Source organism: Dromiciops gliroides, chromosome 1 (genome assembly GCF_019393635.1).
Source record: "Dromiciops gliroides isolate mDroGli1 chromosome 1, mDroGli1.pri, whole genome shotgun sequence".
Taxonomy (NCBI): Eukaryota; Metazoa; Chordata; class Mammalia; order Microbiotheria; family Microbiotheriidae; genus Dromiciops; species Dromiciops gliroides.
This window is the reverse complement of record NC_057861.1, coordinates 86,946,428-86,965,389: the sequence shown is the minus strand read 5'-3', so window position 1 is coordinate 86,965,389 and position 18,962 is coordinate 86,946,428. Positions and strand designations below refer to the sequence as shown.

Here is an 18,962-nt window from a genome sequence, read left to right as displayed (position 1 = left end):
TAATACTTTCTAACCTAAAAGGAGAAAGAGAATTAATAGGCATTCTCAGAGCAAATGATAACCAGGTAAAAAACTTACAGAAATATTTTTGGAATAAGGAGGCAACACTTCATCAAACAACAGTATAGTTTAACAATTGGTACAAGCCAATGGATTTTTCTAGTATACCTGAAAGAAGAGTGACCAAGATCCAAGAGTATAATCAAAAGGTCCTACATTGATATCATCAACCAATAATATTTCCAAAGAAGTATCAAACAAATAGCTTGGGTCTTTTTTTTTTTTTCTATGGAAATGGAGGTTAGAAAGGCAATTCAAGGGCAGCTAGGTGGCGCAGTGGATAGAGCACCGGCCCTGGAATCAGGAGTACCTGAGTTCAAATCCGACCTCAGACACTTAACACTTACTAGCTGTGTGACCCTGGGCAAGTCACTTAACCCCAATTGCCTCACTAAAAAAAAAAAAAAAAAAAGGCAATTCGAGACCAGATTATTATCACCAGAAATTGTAGATGGATTTTCCTTATGGAACCTAGACTTAGTGACCAATCCAGATCATACAAAGACATATAGAAACTTTGTAGCATACCTCCATATGCTCTGCAAGTTTAGCACTTACAAATTAACCTAGCAAAATACAATTTGCTGGATAGTATCATATATCAGAAACTCATGATATTCACTAAAGTAAAAAAAAAAGAATCACTGTATTACCAAAAAGAGTCCTCAAAATATCTTTGGGAATTCAAAAAATAAACTGTACTAGAACTGGAACATTATCACAGAAAGAACTGCTGCCCAAAAAATTGCCCAAGCAGAACACTGATCCATAACAATTTATGAACAATAGTTTTTAATGGATAGCCCCATACTAAATATTAATAACATCAAGCTATGTGAAACAAAAAGGCTTCAAAAATAGAAGTACTATGTCAATGAAAAATAATCTTAACATAATATTTGTCTGATATCCTATAGTATCTCCCCACATGGACAGGAAAAGAAATCTACTTATCTGAATGGAACTGCGTTTGGGACACTGTAAAGTAAGAGTATACAATCTGTGCCTAGTTCTAGTTTGCTCAAACCATGTAGTTAGAACAAGCCTTGGTAGACTGACTACATAAATAGAGCTGGAAGTCTCGTCAAAAAGGCCTAAGTCAGTCTTGCCCTAGTTTCAAGGGTTATTTTCTCCTTGGCTATACTTATTTATTTATTTATTTATTTATTAACTTACTTATTTATTTATTTGTTTGTTTATTGCAGGGCAATGAGGGTTAAGTGACTTGCCCAAGGTCACACAGCTAGTAAGTGTCAAGTATCTAAGGCCGGATTTCAACTCAGGTCCTCTTGAATCCAGGGCCAGTGCTTTATCCACTGCACCACCTAGCTTTCCCCTCCTTGGCTTTACTTTTTTTTTTTTTAGATTTTTATTGTTTTATTAGGAATAATTTCAAGTGGGTTATGAAGAAACTAATTCAGTATTGAGTTTGATGAATTTTCCAAAATCTCTTAATGAAGATATGTTCACCAATAAACAATAAAACATCAGCTGAACTATGATACACTGGGCAAAAAGTCAGGCTGATACCAAAAGCAACATGCAACATAAAAAGAGATGCAATATAAAGGAAGACAATCTGCTGAGTATTAAAAGTCACCTCAGGATCAACTCTTTACCACCAGCATAGAATGAATCATCCATCAAGTCCGAATCACAGGAAGATAAGCAGGGCTGGTTAATAGAAAGGTCCCAATGTCCCTCAGTGCAGGAAATCTGAATAGTGTTTTAGAGCATTTTTGTGGCTGGCAGCAGAAGTATTAAAAAGTCTTTTTGGCAAGGGAGAGAAATAAATACAAATGGAATGCTAGGTTTTGAAATCAGCAGACTATCCAAGGAATGACATAAGGTATCAGTAAAGTAGCAAGGGGAAACTTTAAAACATTATTTATTGGGGCTCAAAAAAACATTCAAAACATATTCCTATAAAGATTGTCACCAATAGCTATGTCCAGGCATTTAAGCCAGGGGAAGTAAAATCAGAAGAGTACACTTTTTTCAAGTTAAGGAGAATTTTTTTTAATCCAAGTCTAGCTGCTATCACAGCAACATTAAACTTGGTAAACAATAATTGGCAACAAAATAAGTTTAAATGCTGTAAAATCCTGCCCAAACCAGTTCCAAGATACTATTTAATAACCAAGATGCAAACTAATTTTGTTGTAACAAGCCTAGACCCAATTCTATCCAACACGTCCTGGTCAGTCATCCAGGGGGACTTAACGCTTCGAGAGCTCATTTGAGAGCCAGTCAAGACCTTCGTACAGACCGGTTCCTTGTGTAGCACAGGTAGCTTGAACATACCAGGTTCTGCTGCGAAGGGACTGCAGGCCTAGTTTATCTGTCATTTCACTGATCGCCATGGCGTTTGGTAGATCCTGCTTGTTTGCAAAGAGCAGCAGCACAGTTTCTGCAGCTCTTCGGCACCTTCTTGAATTCTCTCGCGATCGTTGCTGTGTGTTTTGGAAGTAATGCCTCCAAAGAGGTCTAATTTTATCTTGACCACCAACATCCCATACTGTGAAACAAATATTTTTATATTCTACTGTTTCCACATTAAAACCAATAGTTGGAATGGTGGTGACTATCTCCCCTAACTTCAGTTTGTACAAAATAGTTGTCTTTCCAGCAGCATCCAAACCAACCATCAGGATGCGCATCTGCTTCTTGACGCCCATGGCGGCGGTGACAGGGACCGACGGGGGCAAAGGGCCCCGCGGCCTGCATGGCTGTGCTCGTGGCTTCCGTGCGGAGGGGCGGCCCCGACACCGGCTCGGGCTCGGTTCGGGTTCAGAAGGCAGGAGCGGTGGGTACCGGCAGCGGCTCAGCGAGCATTTATTGTGGGAATGGGGCGCTTGCGCTCGACGGCTCGCGCTCGGGCTCTACCACATCACGCAGTGGCGATCACGGCGGCGGCGGCTCCAAAGCGGACAGAATCGCGTCAGCCTTGGCTATACTTTTGATAGATCTCTTGGACTCCTTACTAGGTTGTATCTGCTGAGGGACAATACTGTAAGGAGGGAGGCATCCCAACCAAGGGCACCAGGTAGAACTGTGGATATTGGCCTAGGTTTCTTGCCTATCTTGGGTACTTGTTAAGTTTTAGGTGAAGAAAAAAGTGTTGTCCTGGTCACAGCTTGGCTATGATACCATAAAGAACAAGAAGTGAAACTGGGAGTGATCTTCAGGACCCATCCAAGGGTAGCTGTGTGACAAGGACTCCCTGGCACTCTTGCCATATTAGGAAATCAACTTGGAGGGGCCAATATTATGTAAGAACTCTAAGAATGAACACACTCTTTTCAGGGACAGGGAAGAGTGTGCCACCAAGATATTAGAGGAAAATATTTCTATATTTGTTCTTGTTATAACTTCACAGTAAATATCCTTTTATGAAGGGTAATTGATGCTAAGTGGTTAAATGGAGCTAGGGCGGTCAAATCACTGGCAACTAACAGGGGGTGGAGCAGTGCCAGTGGGAGACTTGAGCTGAAGGAGAGAAATCTAAACCTGAGGGTACTGCATACTAAACCTGAGAGCAGATATAACAGTCTGGTTCTGGGAGAGCAAGCCAGAGCATATATGCTGAAAATACTTTGGTGTAATAGAAAGTATATTGTGTTTAAGGGGGAAAACCTTCCTAAGCATTGGGGTGGGTTCTCCATCAATGGAGGTCTTCAAGTAGAGGAGGAAGATCAGTAGGAAGGAATGTTATAGAGAGAACCCTTATTCAGATAAAATTTGGATTTGATATTTTTTTAAAGGTTATTTCCAAACCTGATTTGCTTTGATTCTATAAAGGAAGAAATCCAGACTCAAGTATAAGCTGAGACTCTTCAACGCTGTAGTTCTATTTAGAATAGGAAGAGACCTCTGTAGTCATCTAATGTAGCCCCCACAGGTAACTGAAAAGAAAACTGAGGCCCAAAGACACTAGTTACTCAATATCACCCTAAGGATAAGTAAAGGGACTAGGATTTGAAGCTGGGCTCTTTGACTTGAAATGTAGTGCTTTTTCTACCACGCCACACTGCCTCGATTTTCTCATATGTAAAACGAATTATGGATTTTTAATGTTTTTTTGTGCCACAGACCCCTTTGGCATCTGTTGAAGCCCATAGGCCATTTCTCAGGACAATATTTTTAAATGAACAAATTAAAATACATAGGATTACAAAGGAAATCAATCATATTCAAATACGGTTATCAAAATTTTTTTAAACAAGTTCATGGATATTTTGGAGTGAATGATGTCTAGGGATCATTTCCACTTCTAACATTCTATGATTTCAAATAGTGAATTTGGAGATGAGATCTGAGTTCCAATTCCAGATGCAATACTTACTATCTATGTAAGTGACCTTGAGAACTCTAAATGACACAATCTCCAGGGATCAATTTCCTGGTCTAAAAAATTGTAAAGTAACACTCACATTATCTCTCTCAAAGGATTTTTTTTTTAATGTTCTCAAAGGCAATGATGTCAAAGTCAAATAGAAACAGATCCCTGGGGTCTGCGTATTGACTTAGAAAATCATAAATTAACATTATTTATGTTGTTTCTGTTTTTATTTATTTCGTTAAACATTTTCCAATTACATTTTAATCTGGTTCAGCCCACTGCTCTAAGGTATCCTTTCATCAATGATATTGCTTTAAAATTTTTCTCACTTCTCTAAGTGAATACCAGTCATCCTAATCACAGAGACTCAAAATGTAGCAATCATCTCTGATGCTTTGCCCTCTCCCTTACTTCTCCCATATCCAATCAGTTCTTAAATGCTGTTGATTTTAATTGTGCAATGAAGTTGAAGTTCATTCAATTCAATTCAATTCATCATGTGAGTAACTTCTGTAAGATGCCATGCTGCTTCATGTACCTACTGTGTGTGAGGTCATTTACATATCTCTTTCATTCTTCTTAGTAAGCCTTTAAATGAAGTACTAGAGGTACTTTTATCTCCATTTAAGAAATAGATTTAAGGTTTACAGAGGTTAAGTGACCTATAGGATTATGAGTTTAGTGTTGGGAGGTACCTCAGAAGGCAAATAATGTGACTACTTCATTTTACAGATGAAGAAACTAAGATACATAGAGGTTAAGAGATTTGGCCATACATAGTAAGAGCTGGTTAGAATCAAAGTCAGAATTTTAACTCAGGTTTAAAGTCTCCCAGCTCTGAATTCAGCACTCTGTAGGATGGCAGCAAGCATACTCTTTCTTTTTTTTTAGTGAGGCAATGGGGGTCAAGTGACTTGCCCAGGGTCACATACCTAGCAAGTGTTAAGTGTCTGAGGCTGGATCTGAACTCAGGTACTCCTGACTCCAGGGCCCTGGTGCTCTATGCACTGCGCCATCTAGCTGCCCATGCATACTCTTTCAAAGAACATTAAATAGAATATCTATCCAGTGGTAGCCTCAACAGGCCACCACAACCAAGTTGATCTAGGAAAGGGGGAAACAGGAGGAGTCAAAGATGATTTCAAGACTTAAGATGTCTGCTAGCTCTGGCCCATCAGGTTTCTTTCCAAGGAATCATCATTTGTCCCACTTGCCTGAAAGCTTTCCATAATTCATCTGGATGCACCACCAAGATGAATGACAGGGCTGATATATTCAGATCATCATAGAAATAAATCTTTCTACTGATGACGATGTTTGGAATCCTTCAATGCCAGACATGTTGTGTGCAGAATGTTAATGCAGAATCACTATGGGATAAGTTGAAGAGAGCTAGAGATTTCAAGCCATGTAATGGGATGCACTATCACTATACATTTCAAAGTGATTTATTCATATTATAGTCATCATGAAATTTAATTTTTAAAGTTTGATAATCATGGAAAAAATAATAATGACCATATCTAAGTTTTTTCAATAAATTAAGGAAAATGCTATTGGCATTACACTGTATTTTTTTGTTTTGGTTTTAGTGAGGCAATTAGGGTTAAGTGACTTGCCCAGGGTCTCACAGCTAGTAAGTGTTAAGTGTCTGAGGCCGGATTTGAACTCAGGTCCTCATGATTCCAGGGCCGGTGCTCTATCCACTGCGCCACCTAGCTGCGCCTACACTGTATTTTTAAAAGATACTTCATACAGTTTTAGAAACTCCTGCTTCTGTATTTTGCCATCTTTAAAAACTATAAATTACGGGGCAGCTAGGTGGCGCAGTGGATAGAGCACCGGCCCTGGAGTCAGGAGGACCTGAGTTAAAATCCGGCCTCAGACACTTAACACTTACTAGCTGTGTGACCCTGGGCAAGTCACTTAACCCCAACTGCCTCACAAAAACTATAAATTAAATATCTAATTAAAATCAAAGGATCATAGAATATTAGGGCTAGAAGGAACTTTTGAATAGAGGATATCAGAGCTAAACCATCCCATGGAGATCAATCGAGTATATAACTCCCTCATTTTACATATAAATGAGGAGACTGAGGTCTAGACAAGGGAAATGATTTAGTTGGCTAGAATTATAAAATTTACCCATCACAGTATATGAGCCAGGATCGGGACCTGGGTTTTCCAACTCCTAATCTAGCACAGTTTCAACTATACCAAGCTGCCTCATGTAATTACTCAGACATCTATTAAGTAGCTATTAAGAGTTATTGTAGCATCTCCTTTCACTGGTAGTATATTCATTAATTATTGCCAAGGAGTCTCTTAACTCCTTAGAAAATAACATTCCACTTTAGATTGGAAGAGGGAAAAAAAAAAAAAAGGAAAGTATTTCTGAAATGATTCCATGTATATTGTACATATTCATATCTTAATGCATGACAATAGGAGGAAGGGGTATAGAGATCACTCATGAAGAATCACTTATGAAGTATAATTTAGATCCAAAATCTCTTTTTTTTTAATTTTTATTTATTTTTTTATAATTTTTTTTTGTGAGGCAATTGGGGTTAAGTGACTTGCCCAGGGTCACACAGCTAGTAAATGTTAAGTGTCTGAGGCCGGATTTGAACTCAGGTACTCCTGAATCCAGGGCCGGTGCTTTATCCACTGCGCCATCTAGCTTCCCCCAAAATCTCTTTTAAAAAGAGATAACAAGTATATAGAGCACTGGCTTTCTTGACATTCAATCTCACTATGGGGACATCAGCATTGAACACAAAAGAAAGAACTTTGATAACACCAAAAAAGAGGATCTGTGATTCACTCATTGAACAAGCATTTCTAGTATCTACTGTGCTTAGAGACCCAAAGATACATGTTCTCAAAGATCTTAAAATCTAATAATGACAAAAACCATATATATCACTAAGAGAAAGAAAGAGAATGAAACAAATACAAAAGAGAGATGCAAGAAAGTGCTATGAGATACTTTTAGAGGGAAATCTCACTTTTGTATAAAGAGTACAGGGAAGACTACATGGTACAAGAATTGGATTATGGAGAGAGGATCTTAAAGAGATATAAATAAAAGTGGGAAAGTTTACTTCAGACATGAAGGGTGGTGTGAACAAAGGCATAGGGACAGAATTAGACAGGGGCAAGAACAAGGGATGAAGAGTAGTCCAACAGTATTTACCAGCAGTATCACTGCTCCCCCCCACAAAAAAAAGATGACAATTGGGTTTAAGTGACTTACCCAGGGTTACACAGCTAGTAAATGTCTGAGGTGAGGTTAGAACTCAGGTCCTCTTGACTCCAGGGCCAGTACTCTATCCACTGTGCCACCGAGCTGCCCTTGCCAATTGATTTACTGACATAACACAACAACTGATATTCACATAGTGCTTGCTGGCTTGCTGAATTTCCCTCAGAACTCTCCGGTAAGGTAGATAGGAAAGATATTATTTTCTCCATTTTACAGAGGAAAAAAGAATGAAGACCACATGAATGAAGTGGCTTCTGCACAGTTACATAGCTAGTAATTGTTGGAGCTGGGAGTTGAACCCAGATCATTTGAGCTTTAAGTCTGGTGCTCTCTCCTTTAAAAGCACACTGCCCCTGGGGCAGCTAGGTAGCACAGTGAAAAAAAGCACTGGCCCTGGATTGAGGAGGACCTGAGTTCAAATCTAGCCTCAGACACTTGACACTTACTAGATATGTGACCCTGGGCAAGTCACTTAAGCCCAATTGCCTCACCAAAAAAACAAACAAACAAAAAAACCACTGCCCTAATAACTCCTTAACTTGAGTAAAAATGAATTTAATGAAAAAGATTGCCTAACCTCAAGATAGCACAGGTAGGAAGAACGTTAATTTTAGTTTTGTAGCTGGTAGGTAGCATAGATAAAATGAAACACTCCAGGCCATATTTCATTCATTAGATTCACCTGAAATGAAATTAAGTGATGGTCCTTGATCAAATAACTCAAGCAACAATTGTCTAACAGGATCTTACAGAAAGTCACAGGCCGAGTGATAAGTCACTGTTTTGGAAAGGACCTTTAAAAAATAATCAGTAAAGGTAAAAGGCCCTTTCTATTACATATTATTTAAATGTTATTTAAAAACAACAACAACAACAACCAACCTCATTAGTATCAAAAGCCTTCACCTAGCAGCAGCTAGGTGGCACAGTGGATAAAGCACTGGCCCTGGGTTCAGGAGGACCTGAGTTCAAATCCGGCCTCAGATACCTGACATTTACTAGCTGTGTGACCCTGGGCAAGTCACTTAACCCTCATTGCCCCACCAAAAAAAAAAAAAAAAAGCCTTCACCTAGGAATTAAGTTTGCAACAATGAGTCAGGAAGGTTTGAGGAAAAAAATCAACTGAATAATGGCTTCCATTTCACTAACTTTAAACTTGTAAAATACTTTCCTCCCAACAACCCTTCAGGACAGTAGTATAGATGAAAGCTTAGACTGTGGGTCACATAACTGAATGTGGGGGTTGTGAAAAATTTGGCAATAAATGTTTGATTTGTATACCTATAAACCTGGGGGTCACAAAAATTTCTCAGGAGAAAAGGGGTCATGTGTGGAAAAAGTTTAAAAAGCCCTGGTATAGATATTATCATCCTCATTTTATAGTGAAGCTGTGCTCTCCTTGGGACACAGACGACACAGTTCCTTCCCCAGTTGCAAACAAAAGTTACATTTCCCATCAGTTTAATGTCTTGTTCCTTGAGGTTTTCAGCTAAGTTATATTTAAGCACTTCAAAGGTTAAAAAAGTACTTTGCCTACATAAATCTTATTTGATCATCACAATAAATGTTTGAGGTTGGTATCATAAGTATTTTTATCTTGAAGCAGTTGGGCAACATAGAAGCAGGAGCATAAGACTTGAAGTCTGAAAGATCTGAGTTCAAATGATGCCTCAATTATTAGCTGTGGGACCCTGAGCAAGTCACTTGGCCTCTCTCACTCCCATTTATTTTCTTTTCTGTAAAATGGGGATCATACTGGCACCTAGGTTGCTGTGGGGAATCAAGTAAAAAAGAAAAAAAAAAATATATATATATACACACACACACACACACATATACATATGAAGCACTTTGTAAATTTTATTGTTAATCTTAATTAAATTCAATAGTTGAAACTGAGAATTAGAGAAATGAAGTAAAATGCCCATGGCCCTGACCTTCAAATGTAAAACTCTTTCCATTACAACATATTTTTTAATTGTATAAGGCATATGGTCTTCTCTACAACTCTATATAAACTCTTGTTCCTCATAATGGATGGCCAGGTTATTTGAAATCTTCAGGTCATTTTTAGCCCTCATTTAAGGAATTAAGAGATCTTTTCATTACCAAACTCTAGTTGAGCTCCTTGCGGGTGGGCAAATTGTGCTCATTTCCTCTCCTGCATCAGCTCTGCCTCCCCTTTGGTAGAGTTATTAATTTGCAGAGAATGGTCAAAGTGTATCCATTATTTTGACCTTTCTGTTCTGTCATGTCAGACTCTTTGTGAGCTCATTGGGAATTTTCTTGGCAAGATACTGGAGTAGTCTGTTGTTTCCTTCTCCAGCTTATCTGCTAAGTTCTGGTGCAAAAAGCATTCACTTAGCCTGAACCCCCCTTGGAAATGTCCCATGTCCTATTGTTTTAATCTGTAAATAGCCTCCAATCTTTATGGAAGGAAACAGAACATAAATCTTAAATAGCAGAATATCTTTTTTTTTTTTTTTGGTGAGGCAATTGGGGTTAAGTGACTTGCCCAGGGTCACACAGCTAGTAAGTATTAAGTCTCTGAGGCTGGATTTGAACTCAGGTCCTCCTGACTCCAGGGCCGGTGTTCTATCCACTGTGCCACCTAGCTGCCCCACAGAATATCTATTAATGGATGAGGTTCATTTCCCTGAGGCCATAAATTAAATGGTTTATTATTATTTATATTAATAAAGTCACAAGTATAAAGTGTCTAAAGTTTTACAAAGTATTTTCCCTTTAACAATTCGAAGAGATAAATGCAACATATACTGCAGTCCCCATGTTAGAAATGGGGAAACTGGGAGGGTAAGAGACTTATCTACATGCCTACCTATAGAAGTTATGTGAGCATAGTTACAATGTATTATGATGGACCATCCCTTTAAGGATCAGAAGGTCTTTTGCCACAAAGATCATTGAAATTCATCAAAAAGGCCTGAGCCCAGCAACTTCTGACCATTACCTCTTTGGATGATGGAGTCCCTCCAATTTGCTTCCAAGAAGAAGCTTCCTATATAACTGTGATAAGCTGAAGAAGCACGTGGGATAAGCCCTGTGCATACTTGTATTTTGTCCAATCTTATCCCCAAAAGATGAGACTACTAGAAGGGTATATATGGGGGATGGCTCAGCAAGAGCCAGATCTATCTCTTCCTAAGGACTAGGGATCAATTTTTAGCTGTCATATAAGTCAAATGCATTCTTTCCTCTACCAGATGTCGACTGCTTAGTGCCCTCCAGCATCTGAAATGCTTCAGTAACGAGTGAAGCCAACTTCTACAGAACTGTCTAAAGTCCAAGAGTCTTTGGAATCTTTTGGGAAATATGTAAATGGATCCAAAAGGAAGTAGTCTGATGTCCTCCTGAGAGGCACAGGGACCTGATGCTATCCTTTTTTTTTTTTTATTTTGGTGAGGCAATGAGGGTTAAGTGACTTGCCCAGGGTCACACAGCTAGTAAGTGTCATGTGTCTGAGGCCGGATCTGAACTCAGGGACTTCTGAATCCAGGGCCAGCACTTTATCCACTGCACCACCTAGCTGACCCCAGTGCTATCCTTTTACCAAGCTGAGAGAAGATATGTTTGAGGCCACGTGCAAATCAATCATGGATCTCTTCTCCTGAGGGATAACTCACAGTCAAGGAGGCCTTCATATTATCCCATCTAACTTATTAGACTGGCAGATCCCTTAATTTCTTTCTTTCTTTTTTTTTTTTGGTGAGGCAATTGGGGTTAAGTGACTTGACCAGGGTCACATAGCTAGTAAGTGTTAAGTGTCTGAGACCCGATTTGAACTCAGGTCCTCCTGGCTCCAGGGCAGGTGCTCTATCCACTGTGCCACCTAGCTGCTCCTCCTTAATTTCTTCATCAGAAATAACCCTCTATCAAATAATAAGAAGGGGTTCTTCCAAGAGACATTGAATGACCCCTTTCAAAATGTAACTGCCAAACCCTGGATCTGTTGGTGTCAATCGGGACAAGTGATCATCAGAGGATGTCATGTTCTTTTCTGACCCAAATATAAAAATATTACTACCCTGATGAGTTATTTGGTTAGGTAAAAAAGGGGATGGGCAGGGGGAGAGATTGGCTTTTTCATTATGTTTTTGTTTTGTTTTGTTTTGTTTTTGTGGGGCAATAGGGGTTACGTGACTTGCCCAGGGTCACACAGCTAGTAAGTGTCAAGTGTCTGAGGCCGAATTTGAACTCAGCTACTCCTGAATCCAGGGCCGGTGCTTTATCCACTGCACCACCTAGCCGCCCCTGGCTTTTTCATTATGAACAAAAATTATTATACATTTATTTGCAAGACACTATTCTAGATGATGAGTAGACACATCTACCCAACTGACCACATTCATCTCGCACGGAAGCACATCAAGTCTCACCTCTGGTTATGGCTGAATTTGTAACCGTTATCCTAGCATTCTCTCAGGTTGTATAACTGCAACTCAATTTGCACCATGAGGATGTCTGTGAAACTTGGGGAACCAGGCCCAGACTTTATGTAAAGGCTTGAAATAACTAAATAAGTAGGGGCAGGAATTCAGGAACTATGTGGTATTTGGGGTTCCTCAAATTGTGCTCCCAACACTGCTAGAATAGATTCCTGGAACAGATGTATGAGATCTGTTGTATGTATAGCCTCCCGCCAGACCCTAAATCATAGCTATTTCTCCAAGGTCTCAACTGCTACACAATTGTGCAGCTACCTGGGTTATAAGGGCACCACTTTTGTCTAACCAAATCAATTCACTAATTAAAACAAGAGATATAACCTCTAAATAAAAAGATTTGTCAAAAGGTTATTGTACAGTCCTTTACCTGCCCCAAATAATATCTTTTTAGAAAAGTAGGAAATTATAGCTTGTCAAAACAATGTCACTTGATTATCATGGGGCACAAGTGTTCAATGACCTTGATATCTAACCAGATGGATCACTTAGACTAGTGGTATTCACCATATTAAATATCTGGGGGAAATATAATATGATCTGAATTCGGAAAGCAGAAGAGCCTTTTAGACTTGGCATGGTCTTCATAAAGACAGGGGTATTCTCTTCCACTCGCAAAAATAAATAAGTAAATGACCTTAAATTTGTTGAGAGATTTATGAACTCAAGATTTCAAGACTTGCTAAAACAAACTGCTGTGCTCTAGAGCCTCCACCAAGCAGGCTGAATTACTCTGAACCATCCTGTGGCACTAACATCAACAACAGTTTTTTGACAGGCTGCAGAAATGATCATTTGAGAGAGCCAGGATTTCTCTATCACATAAGAGTCTGGAAGGGAGGTACTGTGGGAGTGTATAAGGTTGAAACTGTATTAAAATAGGAAAGCCTCATATCAGTGAAAGATGTATGTACAGTGAGTTTCTAATTCTTTTCAATTATCTGAAGCACCAATTTATTTCTACCCTTATCCTGATCTACTCAAACCCATAGATTTTTAGAGGCTACATATAAAGTCTACCCAACATTTGCCAGTGTGTTCAGAATATTGTTATGTCTATAGGCCAGGGACTCTGGGGATGCCAGCACACTTGCTACAACCCCTGACAACTCCCCGTAGTTCCCATCTCAAAAATATGATGTAATTCTGGTGATACTAGAAAGCAAAACTCCTTCCCTTTGTTGGACCTCCCTCCTCCTCCTTCATTGAAACCACTTACCTGTTGTTGAAATAAAATATTTGGCTGCATGGTCAAATGGCTTCCTTGTCAAATCACCTCTGATCAGAATCCCTCGTTTCTCATTTATGAATGCTATCCATGAATGTTCTCCACTAAAAGTAACACTCTTCATAAGATATCAGATCGAGTCCAGCAGGCAGATAAATGATACAAATTGAAGTCTTAAACACTGCCTCTCGTACTTTCTACCATCCAGACCACTGGCTCACTTGAGAATATGGCAAAGAACAACACTATAATGGGACTGATTCATCTAGGCAAAAGGTGTTCTTTTCATATGAACTATAGTTTGTCTCTACTTTTTTCCCCCTGCCTTATCATCTGTACCACTATTCCCATGGTCAACAATTATTTGGGTAACTTGGAGCTTTCTAAAATATACCCTATGGGGAGACAATCAACATAAAAATAAAGAGGAAAGGTTAACTACCATCATGCCCTCAGGGAACCTTAGGCATAAAGTAGATTTTCATGACCTGTGGACCAGCAAATCTTTCTAGACTTGGCCAAATACTTTCCATTAAACAAATGGTGAGTCCATATCCTACCAAAGAGGATTGTTCTCCTGCCTATTATAACCATTTTGTATTCTACCTATCCTTGGGTCAGAATCACATTGACCCTGAATCAAAGAATCCTTCCCTAACCCTGTCAATTAAGAGACAGACAAGAGAAAAATGGTCCAGGAAATCTTAGACATATTCATAAAACCTGGTCACCTCCAATATCTGGTAGACTGTCAGGCCTCTGTGTGAGAGAAGACTGTGACATCACTGTTATCCATACTTTCCCTTATGTGGTACTTTCATTCAAATAGACACTAAACAGACTTTTCCAATTTATGAACTAATGCTGTACACTTGATTTGGTACTTCAGACACTTTTAGCTTGACCCAACACAAACTTTAAAAAAAAATTTTAACTCTCTCTGCTTCTGCATTTCTTGTTGAAAACAGCGGCTGGCAGTTGCTACCAGTGCTATCCAAGTCTGAGGAAGCAGTTGGTGTGGAGACTCAGAGCAGTTGTATCACCAAGGGAAAGCCCAGGTCCTAGATAGCCTGCCACTTGAGGAAACAAACCCCTTTCCTTAGCACAGATGAGGCATGATTTCTAGAAATTCATCTAGCCCCTAATGACTAAGATGGAAAGCACCACCAGTGTCCCATCAAATTAGCCAGCCAATAAAAACCCTGAATCTTTGGTATTGCTATAGTACCAGAAAATCTTTTAAGTTCACTAATGTGTAGAAGCACTTACCTTTGACATTCCCCAGCATGTAGAATAAGCTCTTCATTGTTTTTAGCACTGATGGTTAGCTCATGCTCTGTAGAGTTGAATACATCCAGAAGTAGATGGCATTGACGGGTACTGAGTGAAAAAGATACAAATATATCATTTAAAAAAACAAAACAAAACATTCACCTTTACTCTCAAAGAACAAACTGAAAAACCCTTAACTTTTTAAGCCATTTTAAGCCCTTCTCATTTCATTCTTGTCTGCCTCTTCCAAGAAGACTTGCTTCTATTTATTGACATTTGCAGACCAGAAATTTAATTTTTTAAATGCTGGATATGAAATTAACTCTGCCAAGCTAACATCAGGCTAAACTGTTAAGTAGAATCATAGACTCCTACAATTGGAAAGGGCCTAAATAAGAACTGGTACAAAAGTCACAGTCAAAAAGCATTTATTAAGTACCTACTATGTTTGAGGCATTCTGCTAAAAGCCGGAGGAGGGAAGGAAGGAAGGAAGGAAAAAAAGAAGCAAAGAAAGAAACAAGGAAAGAAACAAAGAAAGAAAGAATCTCTGTTCTCAAGAAGTTCACAATATAATGAGGGGAAAACTATGCAAAAAGCTTATGAGAAAAGTGGGGAAAGGTACCAAAGCAGGGGCATAGTGAAGAAGTCAGACAAAGTCCCAGAATAGTGCAGCCAGGTGACAATACCTACATAAACATGAGTTCCCACTACATTATCCCAAACAACCAATCATACAAACTCCACTTAAAATACTTCCAGTGACTAAGAAAACATCAATTTCTTTAAGTTAGTTTTAATTGTTAGGGGCACCTCTTCACATTATCAAGTCAAAACTGATTCTTCTATAAATTACACCCACTATTTCTGATTATGTTCTTTAAGGCCAAACAAAGATAAGCTAATCATTTTTCTGCAAGATAACCCTCAAAGTACTTAATAAAAATATCAAGTCTCTCCTAAATCTTTTCTTTTCTAGGCTCAACCTCTCAAGTTCCATTAATTGATGCTTGAAGCAAAGGCTTATTGACCACTTCCAGTGAGGTTGGGAAGAGATTTCTTCATAGCTAAGAGCTGGACTAGATGGCCTTTGAAGTTCTGATTTTGTGATTTCTCTCACGATCTTGGTCACACTTAGACAAAATCTAGCATAAGATGTATAAATAGACCTGAGAACACCAATACCCAAATGAACTAGTGAAAAAATATCTGTGAATAGACAAACATCCTCACTGGTGATGTAGGAGAGACAATATACTTTGTCATTTCAGCAAAACGTAGTTGCCAAAGATTGGAAATAAAAGTTTAAGCCATTCTCAGATTCCCACATTTAATAAGTCAAGGTGAGAAGTCAACTGTTCTGCATATAGGAAGAAGCATTCCAATTCCACTGTGAACAGCTTTCTAGGAGGCAGCATAATGGTGTGAAAAATGCAAGGCTTTAAGTCAGACGATTTAGGTTCAAGTTCTCACTTTCTTCATTTGGGAGGCACATAACTTTTGGCAAGATACTTTCCTTATATGGAGTTTAGTCAGTCAGTAAACTAGCATTTATTAAACACCTACTATGTGCCAGGCATTGTGCTGAACACTGGAGCTATAAAGACAAAATAAAACAAACAGGAAAAAAAACCCACAAACAATCCCTCCTCTCAAGGAGTTCACAGTTTAATGGGGGAGGAGGGATGTTCACAAACAATTATGATATAACTGAGTTATATACAGGATAAACTGAGATTATTTCAGATGAAAGGGATTAAGATCAAGGAGAATGAGGAAAGGGAGCCATGTTGCAGGCAACACATCATTAACAGGCAACAAGGTATTCTTGGAAAATCCATTTTACACTCTATTACAAATATGAGCTCTTTTCCAGGGAAGCAGGCGCATACCCTATTGTGCTGACTGCATGTCCTTAAAATACTCTCCCTGTTCCTATGACTGTTTAAGTTTAACTCTAGAAGGCTGGGGGACCTACTCTAATGGAGTTACAGTGAATGTGAGACAGTCATTCATTCTGACAGCCATCAATGCCCAGCCTACTCAGTCAGCTCAAGGCAAGTGGAGCCTTGAAGAATGAAGATCTATTACACCCTTGTCATAACTTCATGAAATCTTTAATCACAGCAAAATCTTTCATCAGTAAAATGAACTTGTAAAACATTTATCGGGAGAAAGGAATCTAAGTTAAACTGAGGGAAATGAAAGAACAGAGTATTACATATAGAGCAAGATATACACAAACAGTAAAATATTTTTAAAATTTTACAAAAGTATATATGTGCACATATATATATGAATATGTACACAAATACAAGTTATACGTATATGCATATACATAGTTGCATAGATGTGACCACAGCAATTCATGAAGACCATATGCATGGTAGGAATATTGTCTGTGTTGATAAGGTCTATACTGATGAAACAACAGATTCTTTAAGTACGAAGGAGTGCACTTACATAAATACCTATATCTATTTATCTACATACACACACACACACACATATATATACACATTCATATACATACATGAATTATATTTCCCCTTGAAACCATCAATTAGAAGATTTCATGGGAGTTAATAGATATAATACAACTGTCAGATTTGTCTTTCCTTTTCCTTCTCCTTTTATACATAAGGACTACCACTCTGTAAGGTTTTTATTCATTCCCAACAGTGACATTTCCATTTCACTGTATTCCTTACTTCCCTACACATATTCAGACATTAACCTCTGTCCCATATCTGCCAAAGCCCTGGTCCTTTAAGAATCAAAATCATGGAATTACAGAATCCGAAGTCAAAATAAGCCTCAGAGGCCATCCAGTTCAAACCAAATCTGACCAAAAATCTTCTCTAGAAGAGTCAGAAATTAACAAAGAAGAAATACATAGACAACATAAAAGATATGTATATTGTGGCCCTAGCACAGACTACATCCAGTGAAGTAACAAACAGGAATATATGTTCTTACGAACAAATCAATGTTAAAATAGAAATACAAGGAATCTATGCTTTGGCACTGAGAAAAAAATCTTTAAAATAATTATAACACCAAAGCTTCCTTTCTCTTTTCCTCTGAATTTACTCCACCTAGTTGTCACCTATTACTATCCTGTCTTTTAATCCTTGTCTCATACTGAACTGTTGTCAGTACTCAAAACATGCTCTGTTCTCTCTTCCAGTTTGCTCATGCTATTCCCTAAATCTAGAATAGCTGTCCTTCCTTAGTTGCAGAATTTCTACAGATTACTTGGAGCAAAACTCAAATGCCAGTTGATTCTATACCACCATTCATCAGGCTTTCTACATACAAAAGTATGATATTATCTAATGCATTAAGTCTATAAACTATTAGGATTTCTTAAATGAACCCTTCCACAAAGACCTGACATTACTAAACAAGTGTTTCTCATGCACCTTTGCCTAGAACACTATGTATGGTTCTGTAGAGAATATAATGATAAAATCATTGTCATGACCATCTTTAAAGATCTCATAGTAAGGTGACCTATTTTTAAGAAACATATCCTAACATGCATACTAAATTAAGGCTTGTCTTTCAAAAATGTCCCCAAGGAGTCAATAATAAATTACCACTATTAGTCGGACTCTGTTCTAGAAAAGATCAGTGGAACCAAATCAAAAGATACATGAACAAAGTCTCATCAGAATACCCTTCTCCTCCTATATCAGTTCCTTTGTGACTCCATTATTTCTTCCTGTTGCATCACCACTGACTCAGTCTGCCATGTATGTTACCTCATTGTTATTTTTGATTCTTTCCTTATCCCTCATCCCTTATATTCAAGTCCTGTCAATACCATTTCCACAGCATTATTTTCACTTGCCTCTCTTCTCTATTTCTACTACCATTACCATATTCCAAGTCTTCCTCACCCAGAAAAGTGTCAAAGCTTTCAGAAGTTTCTCCTCCTATTCTCTGTCCTCCAATCAATCCTTCACACTACCATTAGAATAATATTTCTTGCACATAGCTATATTGCGATGTAATTCCCCCTGCTCATTTTATTTAATGAGTTCCTATTCCTTGAAGTAAAATTCAAATTCCTTTGTTTGGCATTCAAGGTTCTACACAACCTGTCTCTACCCTGCTTTTTAATCCTTTCTCACATTGGACTGCTATCTGATACTCAAAACATACCCCGTTCTCTTGGTTGCAGAATTTCTACTAATTATTTGAAGTAAAACTCAAATGTCATCTCTATGAAGTTTCTCCCCTGTATTCCCCAGACTTCAAAGCCAATGGATTTATTCAGCTTACTTCAATTTAATTATAGCACATTATAATTATCAGAATT

General features: G+C 38.4%; 2 protein-coding genes across 2 annotated transcripts in view; both read right to left on the bottom strand.

Moving 5' to 3' along the window:
- The window catches only part of TRAPPC9 (trafficking protein particle complex subunit 9), a 994,996-nt gene that overhangs the window by 463,881 nt on the left and 512,153 nt on the right, over positions 1-18,962 (bottom strand). The window contains 1 exon segment of the mRNA XM_043975265.1: positions 14,635-14,745. Within this exon segment, the coding sequence (XP_043831200.1) occupies positions 14,635-14,745 (111 nt within the window).
- On the bottom strand, positions 2,229-2,738 carry LOC122736703 (ADP-ribosylation factor 4-like). The gene has a single exon (XM_043979088.1). The coding sequence runs from the start codon at positions 2,736-2,738 to the stop codon at positions 2,280-2,282; it is 459 nt and encodes a 152-aa protein (XP_043835023.1). The 3' UTR covers positions 2,229-2,279.

What these genes read in the sequence shown, in the direction of transcription:
- LOC122736703 (XM_043979088.1), bottom strand. Translation starts at nt 2,738, where the DNA reads ATGGGCGTCAAGAAGCAGATGCGCATCCTGATGGTTGGTTTGGATGCT.